This window comes from Ischnura elegans, chromosome 10 (assembly GCF_921293095.1).
Source record: "Ischnura elegans chromosome 10, ioIscEleg1.1, whole genome shotgun sequence".
Taxonomy (NCBI): Eukaryota; Metazoa; Arthropoda; class Insecta; order Odonata; family Coenagrionidae; genus Ischnura; species Ischnura elegans.
The window spans coordinates 38,420,042-38,442,675 of NC_060255.1; the positions used below are offsets into that span (position 1 = coordinate 38,420,042).

The 22,634-nt window shown below is 37.6% G+C and overlaps 1 protein-coding gene across 1 annotated transcript; it reads left to right on the plus strand.

The window, feature by feature from the left end:
* The first annotated feature begins 2,867 nt into the window (after window positions 1-2,867).
* On the plus strand, window positions 2,868-20,719 carry LOC124166418. Its single transcript, XM_046543950.1, has 2 exons — window positions 2,868-4,011; window positions 20,703-20,719. Exons 1-2 carry the CDS (start codon window positions 2,868-2,870, stop codon window positions 20,717-20,719), a joined length of 1,161 nt encoding a protein of 386 aa, XP_046399906.1.
* Window positions 20,720-22,634: the final 1,915 nt, after the last annotated feature.

Below are 22,634 nucleotides of genomic sequence, written 5' to 3' on the forward strand. Positions count from 1 at the left end.
CGGTGAGGGAATTTGGTGCATACACTTGAATTCCAATAAAATTCATCTTCCTAGGTTCCTGCAAGTCCTCACCTTCATGGTTTTGTTTTGACACCTACAGCTAATATCTATGTTCCTCTACCTTTAATCAGTTGTTTGACCTCTCAATTCCGTGACAATGCGACGGAGGAAAACTGGAAAATGAACCTGTTGTCAGATACTGAAAAATCATTAAATTTCAATGCCTCTCTCGACCGGGAAATTATGCGTGAGAACCGGTTTAAGTTTTAAATAAGAGGAAATGGTGAAAAGAGAATAGAGGGGGGCGCAATTTTTTTTTAATGTGTCAGGTACTTGCAAGAGGCCATTGAAAAGAGACAAAGGCCGTTACTGCATAGGGAAGCATTTATGTTTGTAGGTCGTTAAGTATTTATTATAATATACGTGAAACCCGAACATTGTGGTGAATTCATTCATCTTCAGTTCCTTACTCCTGTGTCAAACTTCCATAGTTGTAGCAAATCTCCTCGGTAACTGGGGAAAATTACAACCTCTCCCCCCATCGGAGGAATGCTGTATATCCAAGGCCGTACCCAGGATCAAAACTGGAGGGGGGCAAGCCGAGATCGTTCAAGTTGTAACACAGAAAAGGTTAAGGTAACTGAAATATCAACAAAATTATAACAGTGCTTTATTATTTTTTTAAATTGTTAGCTCAAAAATAAAATATTTTTATTTTAATTACATGTTTTATAATGATATCACTTTTCTTGTATTTAAGGAAAATTATTTCAAAATTTCCGTTTTGAACTACATTTACTTTATCTTCTGGGGGGAGGGGAAAGACAGGACAGCTGCTCCCTCCTGCCTCCCGCTGGGTACGCCCATGTAAATAACGGTCATTACACCGCTTAAGTTTCTATCATACGCGCAAATAGTTATAGAGAAACTCTGTTTACTACAAAAAATAAAGTAAATTTATTTTATTTTCTCAATCATCATGGTAAATATTACATTCTATTCATTTCTACCGTTGAGATTTAAAATATGTTTTCTACAAATCTAATCTTTCCATTGCTCATATCAAAATTAAAATAAAAACAATTCTTCTTAAATAAAACAAGGAAATACAACGTGTCTCAACAGGAATCTGCAATACTTCAGGAGGAGGTACGAGAGACAATTTTAAGCATTTTTGTCCATAAAAATAGGGTCGCAACTCTTTAGTTACTGAGCTATGGCAACGCAAAAATTTTTTTGAATACACGTTGCAGTTACGCTGAATAACGTAATGCGCAGTAATGAAGAAATCTGAAACTTGTGGTGATAGTGCTTGAAATATGTTTCATTCATTTTATGCTGTCCACAAAGAGAATGGTACTTGGCTTATTTGTACAATGCACCCTGAATAATTGTTGACATTTCAATTTTCAAACTCATATTTTTTTACGGTTAAACCTTTATTTTCACAGATAACATAACATTTTCATAACTAGTTTTTAGGAAAAGTTATTTTATTCATTGGCGTAAAAAACATTTCCCCATCATTATTCGCACAGATGAAATAGAAACTTGATGTTATGGAGAGGTGATGTCATAACCGTTTAGCAGCATTCCTTGGATGGGGAGAGAGTTGTATATGAATGAGAGATTTTCCCAAGTTTCCTTGACAATTAGCTTCAACAATGGAAGCTTGACACAGAGGTGAGGAACTGAAAATGAATGGATTTATCGCAGTGTTCGGGTTTCATGTATAGTATGTGTGTATGTCATAAAAGGGTTTGGCAGATTGCATTTGTATATCATTTTTTTCGTTCGGAGCTACGCTTCTCTATGCTTTAAATGCTGCTTTTATTTTTCAATGACTTCTTTCATATTCCTCTCAGTTGACGGCATTTGGTAAGAACGGTTGAATCTTTTTTATACAAGAACCTCTGTGGTCATCAACACGTCATATTTTCTAGCAGTATACACGTCTTGGTCCAATTTTATCCACACGTCTGGTGTTTAACCTATAATTCTCTTTATTGCCCTTGAAAGAGAGTTAATAATTCTTTTATCTCTCGTTCAACTTTCCACTTATTGGCTGGAACGTTTTTCGTAATTCCTTTATTTAAGTATCTTAGAATTCCATATGCTATTCGTTTCTACCGCTGAGAACTAAAACATTTTTTCTACAAAACTATCCTTTCCATTGTTCGTAGCAGAATTAAAGGTTATAATAGCGATAATATTACAGAAAATCAAAAGACAAAGTCATGCACAAGTTTCAAGTTTAGAGTATATCTTTCCTTCGATTGATTTCATCCAATTCTTCTCTGATAGTTCTAGATAGATTTTGTTTGCTATACCCATTTTCTGTTTGAAGCTCAGATATCGTATCATATCAAAAACAATTATCTCAGTTTTCTATAATAAATTACTTCCATTCACCACCTGTTCAACTGCATCATTGTCTTAAACAAATTTTACCGCATACATTTCGAATACGTAGAATAAGCGTGCTCGTCTTTTACATATAATTTAATGGAATTTTTACTAACTATATTTTTACCTAGAACTTCTTTTTCCTCCCCAGGAATACTTTAATGCAGTAAAAAATTGCTTTAATGACGACACTTAGAGATTCTACGAAGTCAAAAATTCTCTCTTCATTTTTATAGGTAATTTCACATACAGTGAATTGTCTATATACTCACAACAGTAGTGCTATTTTTTTGGCCTAGCGGAAAGAGTCTCATGATACCTCTTTAGTATCAAATTTTAGGTATATTTTCACATTTTTAAATAATATCATGCATTTTTAAATAAATATATCATTCTCTCATACAGTTAAGAATTAATAAAAATATTTTTGGAATTAATTAATACAACTGTGCTCCGTGTTTATGCACGGAGCACCTTTGAGGCCTATTGTAAGTGCCATTGGATCACCCACCTATGACCTAGCGAGACATCTCGTCGGCATCCTCTCTCCATACGTGGGACTATGTGAACATCACATCAAGAATTCCGCGGAGTTTGTGCAAACACTAAGTGAAATCCATGTGGAAAAAACAGACCTACTAGTTAGCCTAGACGTAGTGTCACTTTTTACCCGTGTTCCTTTGACTGACACTCTATGTCTCTTGGAACGCAAGTTTGAACCCGACACAGTGAAATTATTTCACCACGTTTTAACTTCCACCTACTTCCAATTCAACGGTGAATTCTTTGAGCAGGCTGAGGGAGTTGCCATGGGGTCCCCTCTATCCCCCGCCGTCGCCAATTTCTTCATGGAGGATTTCGAAGAGAAGGCCTTAAACTCAGCGCCGCTACGCCCGAAGTATTTCTACCGGTACGTTGACGATACCTTCATAGTGTGGCCACACGGGAGGGACAACCTTGACCAGTTCTTGGAGCACATGAACAGCCGGCATCCCAACATCACCTTCACCATGGAACTAGAGAAGGATGGCCGGCTACCGTTCCTGGATATTCTCATCCAACGGAAGAGCGATGGAACTCTTGGCCACAGCGTTTATCGGAAACCGACAAGCACCAACTTGTACTTGAATGGAGGCAGTCACCATCATCCTTCGCAGCGCTCAGCTGTACTGACAACCCTGTTTCATAGAGCCATGTCCATCTCTGACCAAAACAGTTTACCCTCGGAGTTGGCACATCTGAAGAAAACCTTTGCACAAAATGGTTACAATGCACACCAAATTTCCATGGCCCTTAAAAGGACCTCCGAACCAGGGGATAAGCGCCATATAGAGGACAAGGAAAAGCCGGTTGCAAGAGCGTGCCTGCCTTATGTCTCATCAGTTTCGGGGAAGATTTCGAGGATACTCAGGAGGCACAACATCGAGACCATCCACAAGCCTCCCATGAAATTGAAGGAACAGCTGGTACGAGCGAAGGACCCAGCCGGTCTCAAGATTCCTGGTGTCTACCGTGTCCCCTGCGAGTGCGGTGAGGCATACATTGGAGAAACTGGCCGCACCATTGAAACCAGGCTTAAAGAACATAAGCGGCATCTGAGGCTTGGTCAGCTAGAAAAATCTGCCATTGCTGAGCATAGTGTCGAACACGCCCATAAAATTCAATTTGAAAAAACAGAGATACTTTGTCATGCCAAAAGTTTTTGGGACCGTCTCACCAAAGAAGCCATCGAAATTAAACTGGAGAGGAAGAACTTTAATCGCGATTCAGGGTATTCCCTTAGCAGCACTTGGAAACCCGTTTTAAAAAAACTGACCGAATACAGGGAAAGGACGATACGACGGACAGACCAATCCGGAGTCAACCCCAGCAGGTGGGAAACTACCAGCCAATCCCGAGGAACCTGACCGGAGGAGGGCAGCATATAAGCAGGCCCATTCCCGCATCACAGCATCCAGTAGCCCTGATGATGAGCGCCGAGTCGGAGCTCGAAACGTCGGCCATTATGAAGCCTTTAACCCGGTGGGAAACCCGAGAGAAGTTTACTCACATCATTCGCCGGGAAAGCATCAAATCTTTCTTCAGTTGCTATTTGACTGGCTAATCACCCACTTTGAGTCTTTTTTCATGTTTTATTCTTTCATATTCACATGCACCGATTTAGAGTGCGTTTTCCTTTTTAGTTTCCATTAAAATCCTCATTTCTTTAAGTGCTGAGATTTATATTTTTCCTTTTTTTCCTTCGCATTTGCCTTCGCGCCATTAGCAACGTCCTCTATTGCCTTGTCCCACAAAAATCATAAATCTAAATTCATATACTCAGACCACTGAAGTCATATTCTAATAACTCCATTTACTGCTTATGATTTAATTATGCTTAACAGATGGGGTTTGGATGGTGACGCGATTGTCATCCCAAACAACAACCTCCAACATTATCCAGATAATAACCTATCATGTTTTCTCACCGAATTTGAATTACTTCGTAGCCGTTAAAAGAAATGTGGAACATCGTGGGTACTTTTTTTTTACTGAATTATAGGTAAACTTAATACGCATTTCTGAAGTAATCTACGACTACTTAAATCCTCAGCCAGCCCAATTCCTCAGGTAAACGTATTTTTTTGGAGTGATTTGCATAAGCGGGTCCCAACCGCCGTGGGCGTCTACTGATGAGATTTGTGGTCTACATCTCAATGATCTTCGATAAAATATTCAGGAGAGAAAATTAATGGCTTTTTTAGGACTGATTCTATTGGTAATGGGCGGAAAATAATTCGATAATATCCCGTGAAGGCAATAAAAGGGTAAAAAATTAGGAAAACTTTGGAAAACACTCTTAAAAGTTAGAGAAATGACAATGGAACTTAATATAGTGTCTATTCAATATTTAAGGTAGTTCCTTTAAACCAATATTAAAAATAGCAATTAAAATCGTTGTATCCAGCCTTAGATAAGTTAATATGCGTGAGGGTAGAGCAGGTTAGTTGAAGTTATTGAGAATAGACTCAGTTCGTTCGGATAGATATTTTTGCACCATATCATTCCTTATTTTTCCTTTATTCCTCTGTTCACCGTGTGAGAACTATCATTCTTTGTTTGTTATTTTAGAATATTATTGAATTTTGTTTTGATCATTATTGTCTACGTTTTTTTACTATTTGACAATTGTTTTCTTTGCCATTATGAGTCCTATGAAATTAGCTTTGTGCTGTTTTGGGAAATTTATATGATACAGATTGATTTCGATAAGTAAGAGCTAGAGATAACCTTGGGCTAAGCCGTGGATATGTGAATGTCAAAGAAAATGGTCACCCATTTCCTTTGAAATTTATAGTTAGACGCTTTAACATGTATTTTATCAGCTGGGCACATTTAAACGCTTCACTTGAATTGAATCTTAGAATTTTCGATCTGCAATGGAGTACTCTGCTCACTCGCCTCCCACGATATGGGTACCAAATAGTGCAATGCGTTTTGTAGACCTTAGTATCAACATACTCACTATGAAAACTCACTTCCGACCAATGAATGATTCATACAAATGTTTGGGGCGAAGGAGACAGAATATAACTAAAAGTCATGGAATCAACCTCCACTAAAATAGTCTGAAACCATAGGATAAAATGTAGAAGTAATAATATTTCTATCTATTACAGTGTTGCCAACTGACTCTATGCCTCTAATTTTTTTAGGGTATTTGGGGTTAAAAAAATCGATGGTAATGAGGAATTTGAACATCGCGGAGAAGCTTGTTAATGGCACCAGTGGCGCAGCGAGGGGGGGGGGTTTGGGGGATAAAACCCCCCCCAGAGCTCAGAGAATTTTTAAAGTTTAATCCATTTTACTTAATTGGACTAATATTACTTATAGAATAATGTAAGGATTATAAAAATATCCCTCAGAAGGACGTAAAACTTAACATTTTGAACCATTTATCTTAATTTTTTCCGGGAAGGGGCCCCCTCACCTACCGCTTCCCCTGGTGGGTATTCCATACCCCCTAACTCCCCTTTATTAGTTATGCCTAAAACCCTTCCTAGCCTCAATTCCTAGCTGCGCCCCTGAATGGCACCTAGGTCATTTTGGGTGACATTATTAATTTAATTAGTTGCACACATACAGCATTTCTGGCAATTTACAGTGACGCAGTAACAAACATGAAATTTTAACGTAAGCGATCGAAATAAAGAGTGCTGGAAAAAGATAGTAAAGAGCAAAAACACAAGACACGTGGAAAGGGAGGTGAAGAGGAAGGTTATTTATTTGCCGGGGAAATATCGCAGTCTACTAATGTGCACATTTTGTAACATTCAGAAATCCCGGAAGCCAAAAACTGTTTGGTATTCCTAGGATTCAAGTTAGATAAGATGGATGCCTCCGAAAAAATAAACGATCCTTAAGGATCAATCGGCAGACAATGATTGTAAGAACTGGCAGAGTGACCCGAGACCTCCCCAGAGAAGACCGCGGGCCTTTTCTGGGGAGGTCTTAGGGGGAGGCAGAGTCCCCCAGCGAGCGAAAGCGAGTTATTACCATATGTTTTTGTGGCGCAACTGGTATAACTTCAGACTCAGTATCGTAAGGTTCCGGGTTCGAAGGTGATACAGGAAAGAGCGTAATAGCCTTGCGATTAAAACTTTTGTCTGCCAATCCAAGGATCCCGGTTTTATTGGGGTTATGAACTTAAGTTTGTATCGTAAAATAATTGTGTTTTTGTGTTAGCTTATGGTATGGGGAGCATTAAAAACTTAAAAGACATAATATAAAATAACGCATTTAGTTACTATATTACATTATAAATGTATGAAAATATGTGGAAAATCTTCAGGCGCCGTTAAACGGCTTTTCATTGGGCAGAAGACGGATGACGTAGAAGTCATAGCTCGGCAGTCTAGCCGCGAGAGCCCTTGCCTTGCATGTATGCCTTTGCTTCACAAAAAAATAGAATAACTTTTGGATAATATTTTAACGGTATATTTTCTCTTGCCCGCCAGCATACATGTATTGCCGAAAGACGCCGTGAAACACTGGATTTTTACTGAGTTCACGCAAGTATTATCACGAAGATTGTTATGTGTTAAAAGTGATTCCGATAATCTACCTGCATTGGAAATTTTTACCCTTCACGATTTTTTAAGAAGAGGCGATAAATTCAACGTCAACGAGGTTAGATGAGCGATAATGAAGAGATAAGTTTGTTCACCGTCGGTGAATATGTTAATGTTTCGTGCCTTATACGTGCTGCAAAAATCATTAACGTTATGGAAAGAGACGTAATAAAGGTTAATATTTCAATGAAGCCATACATTGTTATATTAATTTCAAATTCAAAAATCACCTCCTTACAGAAAAGCTCGAGAGAGCTATAGCGATTCAGCCGTAGGGTACGTGAAAGAGAAGCGGGAGGGAAATAACTGCATAGATTTAATATACGGCATCAAGGAAAGTAATTTGCCACCTGAATTCGATGTGTGAAATTCTCGCACCTTCCCTTAAGTCATCGGCTTAACTCTCATCTATCATACCTAACGTTAGGGTTGAATCAATTGTTGATTTTTTATTTGATTTGGTTTTAATTGCTGTGAGTCGATGTAATTGTTTAGACAAGCCTAGAGTTGTTTTGTTCGGATGGGTTGTTTTAAACAGGTGAGGGTAAAGGTCACCTCGAGCTAAGTTAAGTTGTTTCGCCGTCTTCTTAGGGCATTTAGGACGGTTATTTTTTTCTTCCACTCTTCGTCCTTACCGTTAATTTGGACGGCCAATTTTATATTCATCATTCTTCTATTGCAGTGATTTCGACAGTAATATGAATAGAGTCGTGTTGAAGGATCTTGCATATAATGAGAGGAAATTGAGGTAAGTGCCTAAGCAAATGTAAAATAGTTGAGGAATTCGCGGTTGTCGCTGTACTTCGGGTATTGTCCGGCGATATAGATGTTTTCCATGAGGTCAATGGATTATTGTTGAAATTAATGAATAGAATCTTCTTGCAATAATGGAGTGAGCTTGGCAGTCTAGCGCGTGGCTTCTTAACGAATGGTTTAGGTTTCGAATCTCGGGTGAAGCCATCGGACACACTGAAATTAAATCCTTGCAGGGCAAGGTAGCCCAGGGAAAGGACCCTGTCCCCTCATTCTAAACGTGGAAATTTCAACTATTGAAATCCTAAATGAAATCTCCACAAACTAATTCTTTCTTTCTCCGTCAATACTGGCTCCTTAAGCCATCTCTTTGGTTGGAGACTCATGTATAGAGATCGCTTATGGATTGCGCGATAGAAAAAAAAGTCTTCGGAACTTTCACTGAGACTCACATCTGCATTTTGGTGGAATCACTAATGAACAAGACAAAGTCATTGTCACGTCCTTGTAATGATGGTGCCGCAAATGAATTTTATTTCTCTTCGACGGTGCAGTCTGCTTACCAATTGGAGTATAAGGCGGGCGAGGGAGACCTTGTGCCAATATCCAAGACACGCGAGAATTCCTCGAGTATGATCATGAAAATTTGTGGCCGTGTCTGGCATCCACTAATTAGCACGTCTGTATGCTATATTTCTCTCTTCCACTTTCCTTTTATTCTCCTTTTCGGCTCACGCAAACTCTTTGGTGGAGCATCTTAAATTTTCTTCAGTACCTTGGTTTTCACCTCCATGAGAAGTTTTTTTTTTTGGAGGAACATGTCGGGGGTCTTCGCGGGAAGTGCTATAAAAGGGTGGATGGAAATTAGAAGTTTCAAAGCCTTGTGATTCTGTGCCCTAATTTGTTTTTTTTTGCATAACAGTTAACTTTTGTTGGAACTTCATAGCATTTGAGAATGTTTTTTCCTTAGACATGATGTTTGCAGAGAAATACTGCTTTGTTTGGGCCGAGTTATTGCCCTTTGCATTGATTCATTTCAATTAAAATAATTTACGGTTGAATTTTATATTTTACTCATTATTAGGATTTATTCCATTCTTAGTAGACTCCACATAGACCATGTATGGATAGGGTGAAATGGTTGGATAAACCGGAAAATTGGGTTTCAAATGAATTTTAGAATTTATGAGGAGGACCGTGACATGGATGGATTATCCGGATGAACTGGGAATTTCACAAAATTTTCGATTTCATGAGGAGGTTCTTTGAAATTCAGTGCTCAGTCATCCGATAGGAAAGTAATGGAATGAGAGATGAACTTTATCTTATAGTATAATTCTGTAAAATATCTAGTAATTTAAGCTTTATAAATTCTCCGAAAAAATTATTTACAGAATACTTTAAAAGATTTCACGCGAAAATATAGAAATCTTTAGGTAGGCGCCAAGAAAAATCTGTGTTGTGGGTACCTTTCCAATATGCATTTATGCCTATGCTTCACAAAAAATAGAATACATTTTGGATAATATTTTAACGGTATATTTGCTCCTGCCCGCTCTGAACCAGATAGGAATAAAATTAATTAAAAAAAAAACAAGCAAAAATTCTATTTCAATGATTTACAATCAGCTGAGTGAGTAATTTAAAGGAATTTATTTTTGACCCGTTCCACTTCAATTTATTTCCTGAATGTCGTGCTTCTATCCTCTATTTATTTATCGTGTTTTTTTAGATTAAATAATAGGCAATTAAATGATATTTTATAGTTTTTAATCAACGTAGAGCAGTGAAATGACAAGTCATTATTTCACTGCTCTAAGCATTTCATACTGTTCACGAACGAACCCTCTTCCCGTAAAAACATCGAGAACACAGCTCTCGCAACTCTTGTAAAATCACCTTATTCCTTCCAACTCATCATATTTCATGAAATATGAGTTTTTTAAATGCAGTTTATGGATGTTTTAAAATTGTTAATCTTTCAAAATATTTATATTGTTCCCATAAATATTTCTAAAATTATGAAAATCTAATGTCGAGCTACCCTCGTCATTGTGCGATTTGACATCGGAAGTTAAGGACGAGCTAGACGTCTTTTCTGCGCCAGAGATTAATATAGTTATTGACCGTTATATTCTATTTATCAAGTTATATACATATAGGTCCCAAATACAGGGAATATAATTCTGTATGAGAACACGAAAAAGTAGGAAGCAACTTTCGGTAAAGCCTTTAATTTTTTAAACTCTTACCCTTCAGGTTTGACTTTTGCAGAGCTCTTACACTCGAATTATGAGTTCAGTCTGCGTTCCTTCTTTGGTTCAAAAGCTTCGGTTGGATTTGATTCCGTAATTTATCTAGTAATTTAAGTTGTTATTAATTACCAAAATAGCAGTATTCACCAAATATTAAAAAGGATTTCATAGAAAAATGTAGACATCTTCAGGAAGCCTCCAAGAAAAATCTGTGGTGAGAACACCTTTCCAGAAATCATTGATGCTTATACTTTTCAATAAAAATTGACCAATTTTTGAATAATATTTTAATAAAGTTTTGATCTGAACCAGTTATTAACCAGAATACGATGAATTAGAAAAAGGTAAAGCAACAATATGATTTAAATGATCTACTCTCAGATAAGTGAGTAGCTACATATTCCGCCGTAATTTCAAAGAATTTATTTTTATTACCGTTATTTACCTTTATATTCTCTGGTATCAAGTTACATGCCTATAGCAGGGTTGTACAACCTTTTTTAGGCAAGGGCCAAAGATGGATATCACATTGTCAGGAGGGTCACAATGGTTCATTTCGTTTTACCACCAAATCAATCAAATAAAAAATGTATAAGTTCAAATTATAATAATCTTTATTGGCAAAAAAGTTCAATCAATTAATGCGATTTTTGATTTTATTTATTTTTGACGAGTGTGTAGATCTATGTATTATATTTTGTGGCGCGAAACAATATTTTCTTTTACCTCTAATGGCCACAAAAAATTATCCGGCGGGCCGAGGGCTGATCTATAGGTACCATATACAGAAAAAACATTCCGAGTATAAACCTGAGAATCTATAGAGAACCATTCGGTAAAACCTTTACTCATCTTAAACTCTTCACCTTTCAGTGTTGACTTTTGCAGAGCTCTTACACTCGCATTATGGATTCAGTCGGCGTTCCTCCAATGGTCCAAAATCTTCGGTTGGATTTGTTATGGTCTAGGCGATTTTCGCTTTCATCCTCCCATTAACGCCTTAACGTTCTCGTCTTGGGCTCGTCTTCGACATCCAAGGCGTCCGCCCTCGGGCGATATGTGATACCTCGGACACGGTGCTCATCGCGAACTCTGTCTTGGTTTTCTCGACACGTTGCATTATTCAACGACTCAAAACAAAAAAAATCTGGGTGGGTTCGAAGGCTCATCCCCCGAAAGTGGGTTACGCTCGTCGCCAGTCTTTTTTTTTTAACAACCTGACGTCATTGGGTGAGGGAGTCGAAGGAGGTCTCAGCCGTCACCGTTGCCAGCGGCGACCCGACGTCACATCATCACTTCGTCGGATCCTTGCGCAGGTTACTCCGAATATACGCGTTATTGACATTTGAGCGGCATGTGTGCATTGTATGGTAATGAGAATGCTCGATTTTCAAGGACGCTTTTTGGAGCGGAAGATTCGCCCCCTCAAGGCCATAAATTTTGTATTTTTTTTCTTAGACTGATGACTTTCTTTTTTGACGGTTGATTGCAATCAGCGTAATATAAAATTGACATCTATGTTGTTTGCCGTGAACTTGAAAGAATATGCACGATACACTCTCGTATATCCACGAAACTCAATCATAATAAGTAAAGAATCTTATCCTTTTGGTAAATACCATTATTATCGATAAAAAAATAAAATCACCATATTATTATCCAATTTTATTTTTTTCAGTCGATAAAAATATAATTGGGTAACAATTTGTGATTTTTTTGAAACGTTATTGTAAAGGGTCTGCTTAACTTCTTAACTTTTATGTTGTAGTTCATTTTATAGTCACTATAGTTTTGAAAGATTTAACTGCCTCCCGGCGAATGGCTGACGCAAGTGGTTCTCGGGTTTCCAACCGGGAAAGATGCTCTATTTCCATCCTTGCCGATTTTTCGATGAATAAGTCATTCATCGAAACGTCGCGTCATTAGGGTAAGTTGCTCCTAGATTCTTGTGCTAGATTTGTCCTTGACCTTCGTAAAGATGATCACATCTCCCATCACCTCCACGATTTGTCATGGCTTAGAACCTCTTCTCGTGCGAAATATTTACTTGATTCATATATATTCACCCTCTTTAAGAATGAATATCGAGCATACATTTTTTCCATGTTAAAAAGAACAGTCTCTGATTTTAGAACCACTAGAATTGACCCTTCCTACGTTCCATACCTCGGGCAAACACTCATCTCAATTCTATTATCGTATCTAGTTGTAATGTATGGAATTGCCTGCCATCGTCTATCAAATATTCCTATCATCTATCCATTTTCAAATAAAATCTTTTTAATTATTTCCTCAGCGAGACATTATGTCAGTAAATTATATTATATTTTTATGGCGAGCTGTCACAAGTTATTTTGTAATTTTTCTCTTCCTCATGTTTGTTTGTTAGCTCTCATTGTTTGGGGTAATATTTGCTTCCGGTTTTTTTGTTGAAAATAGAATTTTTCCAGGTCTTTATTATGTCTATTATTCAACATAAATCGTTATATGTGTTTGTATTTGCTCCTTTTAGGAAACTCAGAGAATTTCATAACGTTCATTCAGTCATCCATTAAATGGTACAACTATTAATTGAATTAGTCGTCAATTTTAAGTTGCAACATTTTAATTCTAAGGAAATGCTTCTGAAAACCACAGTAGCCTCTTAATTGGTCAGAGTTTATTGGTCCCGGTATGCCACAATTAAATATGATGTACTGTATCACAGTGGCGCAGCGAGGGGGGGTTTTGGGGATAAACCCCCCCCCCCCAGAGCTCATAGAAATTTTTAAGTTTAATCCATTTTACTTAATTAGATCAGTTTTACTTATAGCATAGTGTTAGAATTAATCAAATATTAATCAAATATCCCTCAGAAAGCCGTAAAACTTGCCATTTTGAACCATTGTTCTTAAAATTTTTCTGGAGGAGGGCCCCCGCAACTCCTGCTTGCGCTAGCGGGTATGCAAACCCCCATACCCCTAAGTATTAGTTGCGCATAAAACCCCCTAGCCTTAATTATTAGCTGCGCCCCTGCTGTATCATAAACTAAATTGAATTCTCTCCTCCCTCTCCATCCCTATTCGCACTACCCATAGGCTCACGGCTGATTTAATACTTACTTATAATATTCTCACTTCCACCATCGGCTGTACTGAATTGCTCTCTTTTATCAATTTCAAAGATCCACCCCGCTCCACCCGTTCACATCCCTTATTCCACGTGCCTATTCCCAGACTTTCACTTACTAAACGTTCGTTTTTACCGCATTGCCTCTTTGTTGAACGCACTCCCTTCACACATTGACCCCCTTTGCACTTCCATTGAAATCCTTTATAAGCCTTTCCCCATCTTATCTGTCACCGGACTAGCTTGTTCCTGCAGAATCTTGTTGTCTTTTTTTGTAAGTTTAATTCTTGTTTCTGCTTGTTATATTGCCTGTTTGTCCTCTAATATATGTATTGTTACCTGCAGGAGCGCAGCTAGGAATTGAGGCTAGGGGGGGGGGGGTTTAGGCACAACTAATACTGGGGAGTTAGGGGGTATGGAATACCCACCAGGGGAAACGGGGGGTGCGGGGGCCCTCCCCCAGAAAAAAAATTAAGATAAATGGTTCAAAATGGTAAGTTTTACGGCCTTCTGAGGGATATTTTTATAATCCTTACATTATTCCATAAGTAATATTAGTCCAATTGAGTAAAAACTGTTAAACTTTAAATATTCTCTGAGCCCTGGGGAGGGGGGTTATTCCCCAAAACCTCCTCTCGCTGCGCCACTGGTTACCTGGGCACTATAAAATGGCATCACTGCTGTGTGTGGTTCTCTATATATATAAAAAAATATTTTAACAGAAAACCCTCTGATCAGTAGCCCAGTCACTCCACCAATAAAATGCATGTACGTATAACTATCTCATTTTTTTGCTACCTCATTCCCTTTATAAATATGAAAATTAGGTCTCCTAATGTTGGTATGAGTTATTGGTTAATACGGAGCCACCTTGAGTTCCCTTTTATCAATTATTCATTTTATTGTAGATATTGATGCGTTTGTCTAGTGATGGAAAAATGGAATCGATTTTTAATCGAACTAAAAAGCTCAAATTTTCAACAAAAATCGAAATTTGAACCAAAATATCGATTGATCGAAATAAATCGACGGCTCTAGAGCAAAAAAAAAAATAAGTGGCGTAGCCAGGATTTTGGAATTGGAGGAGAGTTTACCGGAGATTTCGGGGCCCATCCGGGGTGTATGGAAAACATCTCAGGGCAAATGGGGGTCCTCCCCCGGAAAATTTTGGGATTTTGGATGTTGAAAACGTGATTTTTAGGGTTTGAAAACAGTGATTTTATACGAATATATATATATATATATATATATGTATATATATATATATGTAATTTATTGAGGCCATCTTACTCGTTTTTGTTGCCTCTTTTAATGACTCAAGGTGAGGGGGAGGGGTTGTAACACGGAGAACCCCCCTGGCTACGCCACTGCATGTGTATTATTGTGTATGTTATTTAAAATTTGTGTAATTTATTAAAAGTGTACGTGCGATGGTGGTTGGCGTAACATGGTGAAACTCCTTCATGATGCACAAAGGTATAAGAAAACACTTAGCTGTTTCACAAAATGAAATATATTTGCGACCGGTTTCGATACAGCGTATCATCATCTGGCAATTACAAGTATCAGTACACAGAATTTATACTCTTGAAGGCGTTAGAGGGGTGGTAGAGTGGAGGTGGAGAAAGGGGTAACTTCGGAGTACCCATTATTGGATGCAATTACTTTGATTGTGTTTAGCTCCTTCATCCTGTTGTAATTCGACAATGGAATCAATCATAATCTGTGAAGCATACAATGTATTGCTGATAGTTCAAGAGTATAAATTCTGTGTACTGATACTTGTAATTGCCAGATGATGATACGCTGTATCGAAACCGGTCGCAATATATTTTATTTTGTGAAACAGGTAAGTGTTTTCTTAACCTTTGTGCATTAAAAGTGTACATTATTCACCCGAAAAACACTCTAGATACACATTGAAGTGGTAGAAAAAAGTCTTCTCTGAATACATGCTTGAATTATTAGTAGTAAAAATGTAAAAATGCTCACACATTACATTTTTGGGATCGCCACTTGGAACCATTTGGCTTCCCTAAAATTATTAAGAAGGTTCAAGGGTCGGATGGAAATTTTTTCTTTATAATCGAGGGCGTGCCTTTCCATTTTTACCGGCCTTAGAGGAAAGTCTTACACAGAGTGGGACTGATGACGTTATAATGCTGACAAACTAAAATGTCGGGATCACCTCTTGGAACCATTTGTCGTCACTTAATTTATTAAGAAGTGTCAGCTGATGCATATACTTTCCTTATAATCGAGGGTGTGTTTTTCCAACTTTACCGGCCTTAGAGGAAAGTCTTACAAAAAGTGGGACGGATGACGCTATCATGGGCCGATAGTGACGCTGCTGAGATCAAACGAAATGGTCAAGATCTAAGTTTAAAAGTCGAGTTTAGATCGTAACTCGAAGTTCATGGCTCGATTTCAATATCCTCAATCTTTGAAAATTAAAACTCGATATTCGATTTATACCCTTTAGTAATTTTCCTATTGGAAATAGGGAAGTGTAAATAAAATATCATACTCTTCCTCCTCGCATTATTACTTAATGAACTCCATATCGATTTATTCGACATTTGACTATTGAACCTCGATTTGAGATTGTAATCGAAATCGATTTAAGTCTCAATGAAACCTCGTTCAGATTACGATTGTTCCAGCATTTGTCCTAACGATAGTTGGCAGAACTAGCGGTGTGAACGCATGTGCAACCAATGGTACACGTAGTTCCGAGCGTTGACACTTCACGATGGTTAGGCGCTGCGAAACCGGAAGAGAAAGCGACAAGAGAAAGACGAAAAGTTCGTGAAGCTTCCATTGCTCAATTTTTTTGATGAAGTTGTCCCAGCAAGGAAGAATATAGGTGGGAGAATAGTTATACCTTAAATAGACGTTGAACACAGTAATATCTTAACCCTGTATAGCTCAACATCTTTGCTAACCGTCAGTTTCTCGTTCACTGTAGATTTCAGCACTGAAGGGCAACACAGGTTTTACCGTAGTGTGAATGCACGATAGTTCCAACGATCGCTTGGAGAATCGTAATCTGATTGAGACATGTGGAGAATAGGGTAGTTTCCTTCATCAAAGAAAACGAAAGGCATTGATTGCGATTCGTTACCCACCATTAGTGTATTCATAATATAAAAATTATTTCGTTTTAGAAATACCGGTTTTGACGAATGGCGATGGTCTATTTTTATCCTCATTTGAAAACGGCCAGATTGGCGCCCACGCGATGCCACTCCACGTGACGTCACAGGGACCTAGTTTCTATGCGAGTAGATAGGAGTTATACATCGTCTGAGATTACCAATGCATGCATGAGGCGCAGAGCTCAGGGAAACATGTCTTAATAATCACTTATTAAAACTGGCTAAGGTCGGAAAGTTTTCTTCGTTTGATAAGGTATTAATAATCCTTATTTAAGCCCAGCGCCACCAGTTAGCAGGGTACTCAGCTACCCGCTAGCAGCCTGCGTCGTATCAGCGCTCAAGCCTCCTTCAAGGTCACCTCACAGGGCGGCAGCGGGAACGAGAAATGCGTCACACGGAGAGATTTCCCGGCAGTCATACTTACCCGTCGCGTTTTCGCGCGCTTGAAAATTTTCACTTTTCATTTAATCGCGAAAAATATATATTGTCATTTAAAAATCTAAATGCGTGAAATACGTAATCCATGAGTAATAATCTTTCGATTTAGGCAATAAAAAAATAATAGGAAACCACCCTATTCTATGCTCTGTACGAGTTTTCTGTGTTAGTTGTTGAAAGATGACTTCCCCGGTGAATTTTATCAACCTCGGACCCTTCTCCAAATTGCCAAGTTGAGCTCCTGATGGTCGTGGTCTTGGGGAGGGAGTCTTTCTCCAGCGGCCTCTGTGATCGCATCCCGTGATTAATAAACCCCCTAATCTTGTCGGGTTCATCACGCGGAATCTCTTCCGTACTCTCCCCCCTGCTGACTGGCGGTTTGCTCTCTGATATATTTCTTCGTGGAAAAAAAAACTTATTTTTACACGATGCCGATTCTGATAACCTGTCTCATGGCGTTTGTGGTTGAGATTAATTCCTTTTAAACGAGCGCCGTAAAGTGTCAGCTTTCTATGGTGTCAGCTTCCTATATGTCGCCACAAAAATCGTAGGAGATATTCATATTCCATGCCCTCCGTAGAAAAAAGGTATTATTCAACCTTTTTAAATGTATAGAGTGTATTCAGGTTCTACCTCGTGCAAACATAATATATTTCCAGTCATTTTTATAGCATTTTCATAAACTCACTTTGTAGTTAGTCTTCTTGGCCGAGTCAAATCTTTCAACTCAATTTTAACCCACTTTCCGATTAGCTGTCAATTTGAAGCTTTCGGGATAACTCGCAATTAAATTACAATATTATAACATATTTATTCTGATTATAATTGTGTCTCGATTGTTATTCAGAATTGAAAATTAAATATGTATATTAGTCCAAAAAATGGCCACCAAAATCAAATGGCGGTGCTGCATATATTTAAAGGAACGAAATGACAGAGTCACAGAAATTATTTTTTTTGCAAAATGGATGTTACCTATAGTGGAACATGCGCCCAATGTTTTTCGTTGTATATGAAGCACAGAGACTCTGTCCCACAGTAAATTTTTGTATTCCTTTTAGTTCACAATAAAAAGGTTGTTTTTTTTTATAAAAACTAATTTTTATCTTTTATTAATGTCTTATGAAGTAGTTAAATCGTGCGTTCATGGCAAAACGTCGAAGTGGCATCTTTGAATATGTTCAGAAACAGTGGTAGGTCTAAAAACATTTTGAATTGGCTAGGGATGTTTTGGAGTTGATGGCTTCAAATATTTTTTGCGTTAAAATTTTTTTTCGGCTTTCTTTTCCTCCTCTCTCCCCTCTGTTAGGCCCGCACAGTTTTCTGCATTCTTTAATCCCTCATTAGATATGTTTTCCAATACCTGCATCTCTTTAAAGCACATGATCCATGCACATTTTCCTCTGCTTTGTGTGAAAGCATGCTTTCGTGGATGTGAATTTTGGGATCCGTGGGACAGTTTCGTCATTACTTTCACTCTGCATACGGTTTATTAGAGAGCGCATGTGATGCTTTTTACCGTCCATCTCGTCATGGAGCAGTTTGAAGTTTTGGCCAACCAACTTTCAACTGTTCATTTTTTATCTTGAAAGTTCTTTCTCCAGTTTATTAAATGTTAGTATTCTCATAAAATAGAACATATTTATTTACTACAAGCATTTATTTTATCTTTTAAGCATCATCGCAAAAGTATATTGGTTAGATTTTCTTAGAATTAGCATGCAGCATTAATTTTTATTTTTTTACACTAAACATACAACAAAATATACAAACAAATAATACACAAGAACAATGCATAAAAAGTATCAATGTGAATACACACAAAAGTAGCCTATAAAATAACATTATAGCTATAAACTCTTCCCACTAGGTTGGTATTTTTTGACCAAATTACAAAATAATGTAAATTTTACAATATAGCATGATATAATGTGCAATTTGATTGAATATAAATCTTGCCATTTCCAATGTGAAAAAGTGAACTGTAACAATGACATTTACGATTAAATCACGAGTCAGCGTGTTTTTTTGATTTAAGTGCCGATCAATATTGGATAATTTTATTATTATCCCATCGTGATAGAATAGTTTCCGAAAATAAGACTTGAATAATTTGTTTTTATTTTTGAAATTTCAAAAATTGAAAACGGCGTCATTTTAGAGCAAATGAAATATAATTATATTTTTTCTTTCCCTGTGTGGCTGTCTCTAGAGTATTTTAGTGCGCTGATATCATCAGTTCTTAGCGATGCTTACAAAAAGGCCTACAGACTTCTTTCCTCGTGGGAAGTACTCCATTCTATTATGAGGGCAGTGAAATCTCTGCCAAATCTGAACTTTCCGCCGAGACATCTGACCCTGTGGGTCGTAATACGGTAGTTTCCTTCATCAAAGAAAACGAAAGGCAATGATTGCGATTCGTTACCCACCATTAGTGTATTCTTAATATACAAATTATTTGTTTTCAGAAATACCGGTTTAGACGAATGGCAATGGTCAATTTTATCCTCATTTGAAAAAGGACAGATTGGCGCCCATGCTATGCCACTCCACGTGACGTCACAGGGACCTAGTTTCTATTCGAGTAGATAGGAGTTTTACATCGACTGAGATTACCAATTCATGCATGATTCACAGAGCTCATGGAGACATGTCTTAATAATCACCTATTAAAACTGGTTAAGGTCGGAAAGTTTTCTTCGTTTGATAAGGTATTAATAATCCTTATTTATGCCAAGTGCTACCAGCTAGTAGGGTACTCTGCTACCTGCTGGCATCCTGCGTCGTATCAGCGCTCAAAGCCTCGCCCCATGATCACCTCACTTGCGGCAGCGGGAACCAGAACGACGTCACACGGAGTTTTCCCGGCATTCATACTTACGCGTCGCGTTTTCGCGCGCTTGAAAATTTTCACTTTTCATAAAATCGCGAAAAATGGATATCGTCATTTAAAAATCTAAAAGCGTGAAATACGTACTCCAGGAGTAATAATCTTTCGATTAAGGCAATAAAAATAAAATAGGAAACCACCCTATTGTGCCTCTAGCATCAAAAATAGACTTTGCTGTCTGTTGGTGAATTACTCATTGGTATTTTTCCTTCTTTTTAGGCTGTTATTGTGAACCTCTCTTGGACCGAATGGTTGACTTCGGGGCAAATTGGTACAGTTACCATTTCAATGACGATTTTTAGTTTTATTATGACGAATGAATTCGTCGTCCAGAGTGGTTAATTCATATCCATACTCTCCATGCGTATGTAAATCATTTGATTTTTTTCACAGCCAGAAATATCCTATTTTGCAAAATATCCGTTTGCGCGCGTTCATTTGTTACCGTATGTCGAAAATTATGGTGGATATTGGTAATGACAATAACATATTTTGGCTACTGCCTTTTAGCTTAAGCGTTCAACATTGATCTTCCTGCTGAAAACTTACTTGATTCACATTTTTCTTTCGTTTTCTGTTCCAGGATTCACAAAACTGTAATGTTATAGGAGCATTTCAATTTCTTTGGAGTGTCTCCATAGGTATTGGAATTTTATGATAATTTATTCAATTTATTTTTTTATCTCCCCGGAAAACAGTGCGTACAAGTTAGTTACAGAGGGGGAATCTAAGAAATGAAAATTTAAGACGATAATAAACACTAACACCAGGCCTACATATGGATGTGGACCTGGATAGGGACTCGAACCCATGGCCCTCGATTCAACTGGGGAGGACTTTACCCCTCCGCCACCGAGGTGGAATATGGTATAGTAAGAAGAGATTGTTATCTTTATATTGATTTTTCTATGAAAGACCATTCAATTTTAATTTTCTATCCGTCGAACGGCAACGCAGCCGGAAAATAGCGTATTTTTCACTAAGCGTAGATGAATTATTTTTCCTTACGAGTAAAAATTTAAGAATTATAGCTTTGCGAAATTAATTTTAATTTACCTTTAAAAGTCAAGGGCACAGGAGTCAGCCTAAGTCAATTGACTCATCGGGGGGTACTTTTTGAAGTTTAAATTGTACATCAAACCTGTTTTTTTTAAATTAAAACATCATATAAAATTTGATCTTAGATCAATGCGTAAAATATCAAATATATTTTAAAACTTACATAGTTTAAATAGTAATGAAATACATAGTTTAATTAGTAGTCAGACTACGTTTACATACATAGTTAAGTAATTATGTATCGCAATCAAAATATTCTATACAATCTAAAAAACCAATTGAAAAAAGTTCTAACTGAGAACAATAAATGTGAAGTATTAGATATTATGAAACTTATATACCTATAGGAGAAGTATAAATACCTATTAAAACCGCTATCACCATTTTCTATAAATATTAAAATATCAGGTTAAACAAGTAAGGATTATATGTAAAAAGATAAAACATGTTATGAAACATCAAAGCCAAAAAATTAAAATCACCATCAAAATCACAATTGATAAAATCGCGATTAAAAAGAGTACCAATTATTTCACAAATTGAAGGTTTTGCATACCCTCAACAAATTGCCTTCATCATACCTCTCCTGAAGCCAGTCAACATTTACATCAATTTAGGTGCGTAGAAATTTACTAAATTTAGTTGATGACTTTTTTCTGTATTTAATGTCATTATAAAGTCGCACTTTCTTACTTTTCGGATGTTGTCTCACTTATCTGAAAAGTACATAAAATTGGATTTAGATATTTGCATTTCCATCTTAAAAATTATATTGCCGAGCCTGCTTGTAAATTTCCGTTTGCCAAGTTACCTTAATTAGCCATGACCTTGGTTTTCTATGCCGATTCTCACGAAGTGACAGCGCGATGTGACACGCTGAAGGGATGGAGGAAGAGCGAGTAATTCCAGTGAGTTCCTTATCTGTCCGTCGGAGGGCGCCACAACTCTCACACCGCGGCACAGCGCGCTTTCACTGCAGGAGGCCAGCACCATCGCAACATATCGGTGTGCTCATAGGGCGTGCTACTCCGTCAAATTTCTCTCCTAAACGGGCAGTGTTGCGGAAAGTCTACAGGTAATGCTTGAAAAATTAGCCTTTTCTATGATTCCAGAGGTAATTCATGGATCAAGGTGAGGTTGACGGCCGTCTTTTGAACATAAGTTGTTGCCCAGGACTAGTGAAACTTACTTATTGCATAATATTGTACCATTGGCGTACTCAGGGGGTAGGGGGGGAGCAGCTTTCCCCCTAGTAGCAAAAATCGCAAAAGTACTGAGTTGAAATGAAAGTATTAACAAAATTTTCTTCAAACCCACGAAAAATGATATGTATTAGCATAAAGTATGTAACTAAAATAAAACTATTTTTTCAAATGTCACAACTCTGCTTGCCCCCTCCTAGACCATGGCTTGTTATAATCCTGGGTACACTCTTGTATTGTACGGAGTTTGAGGT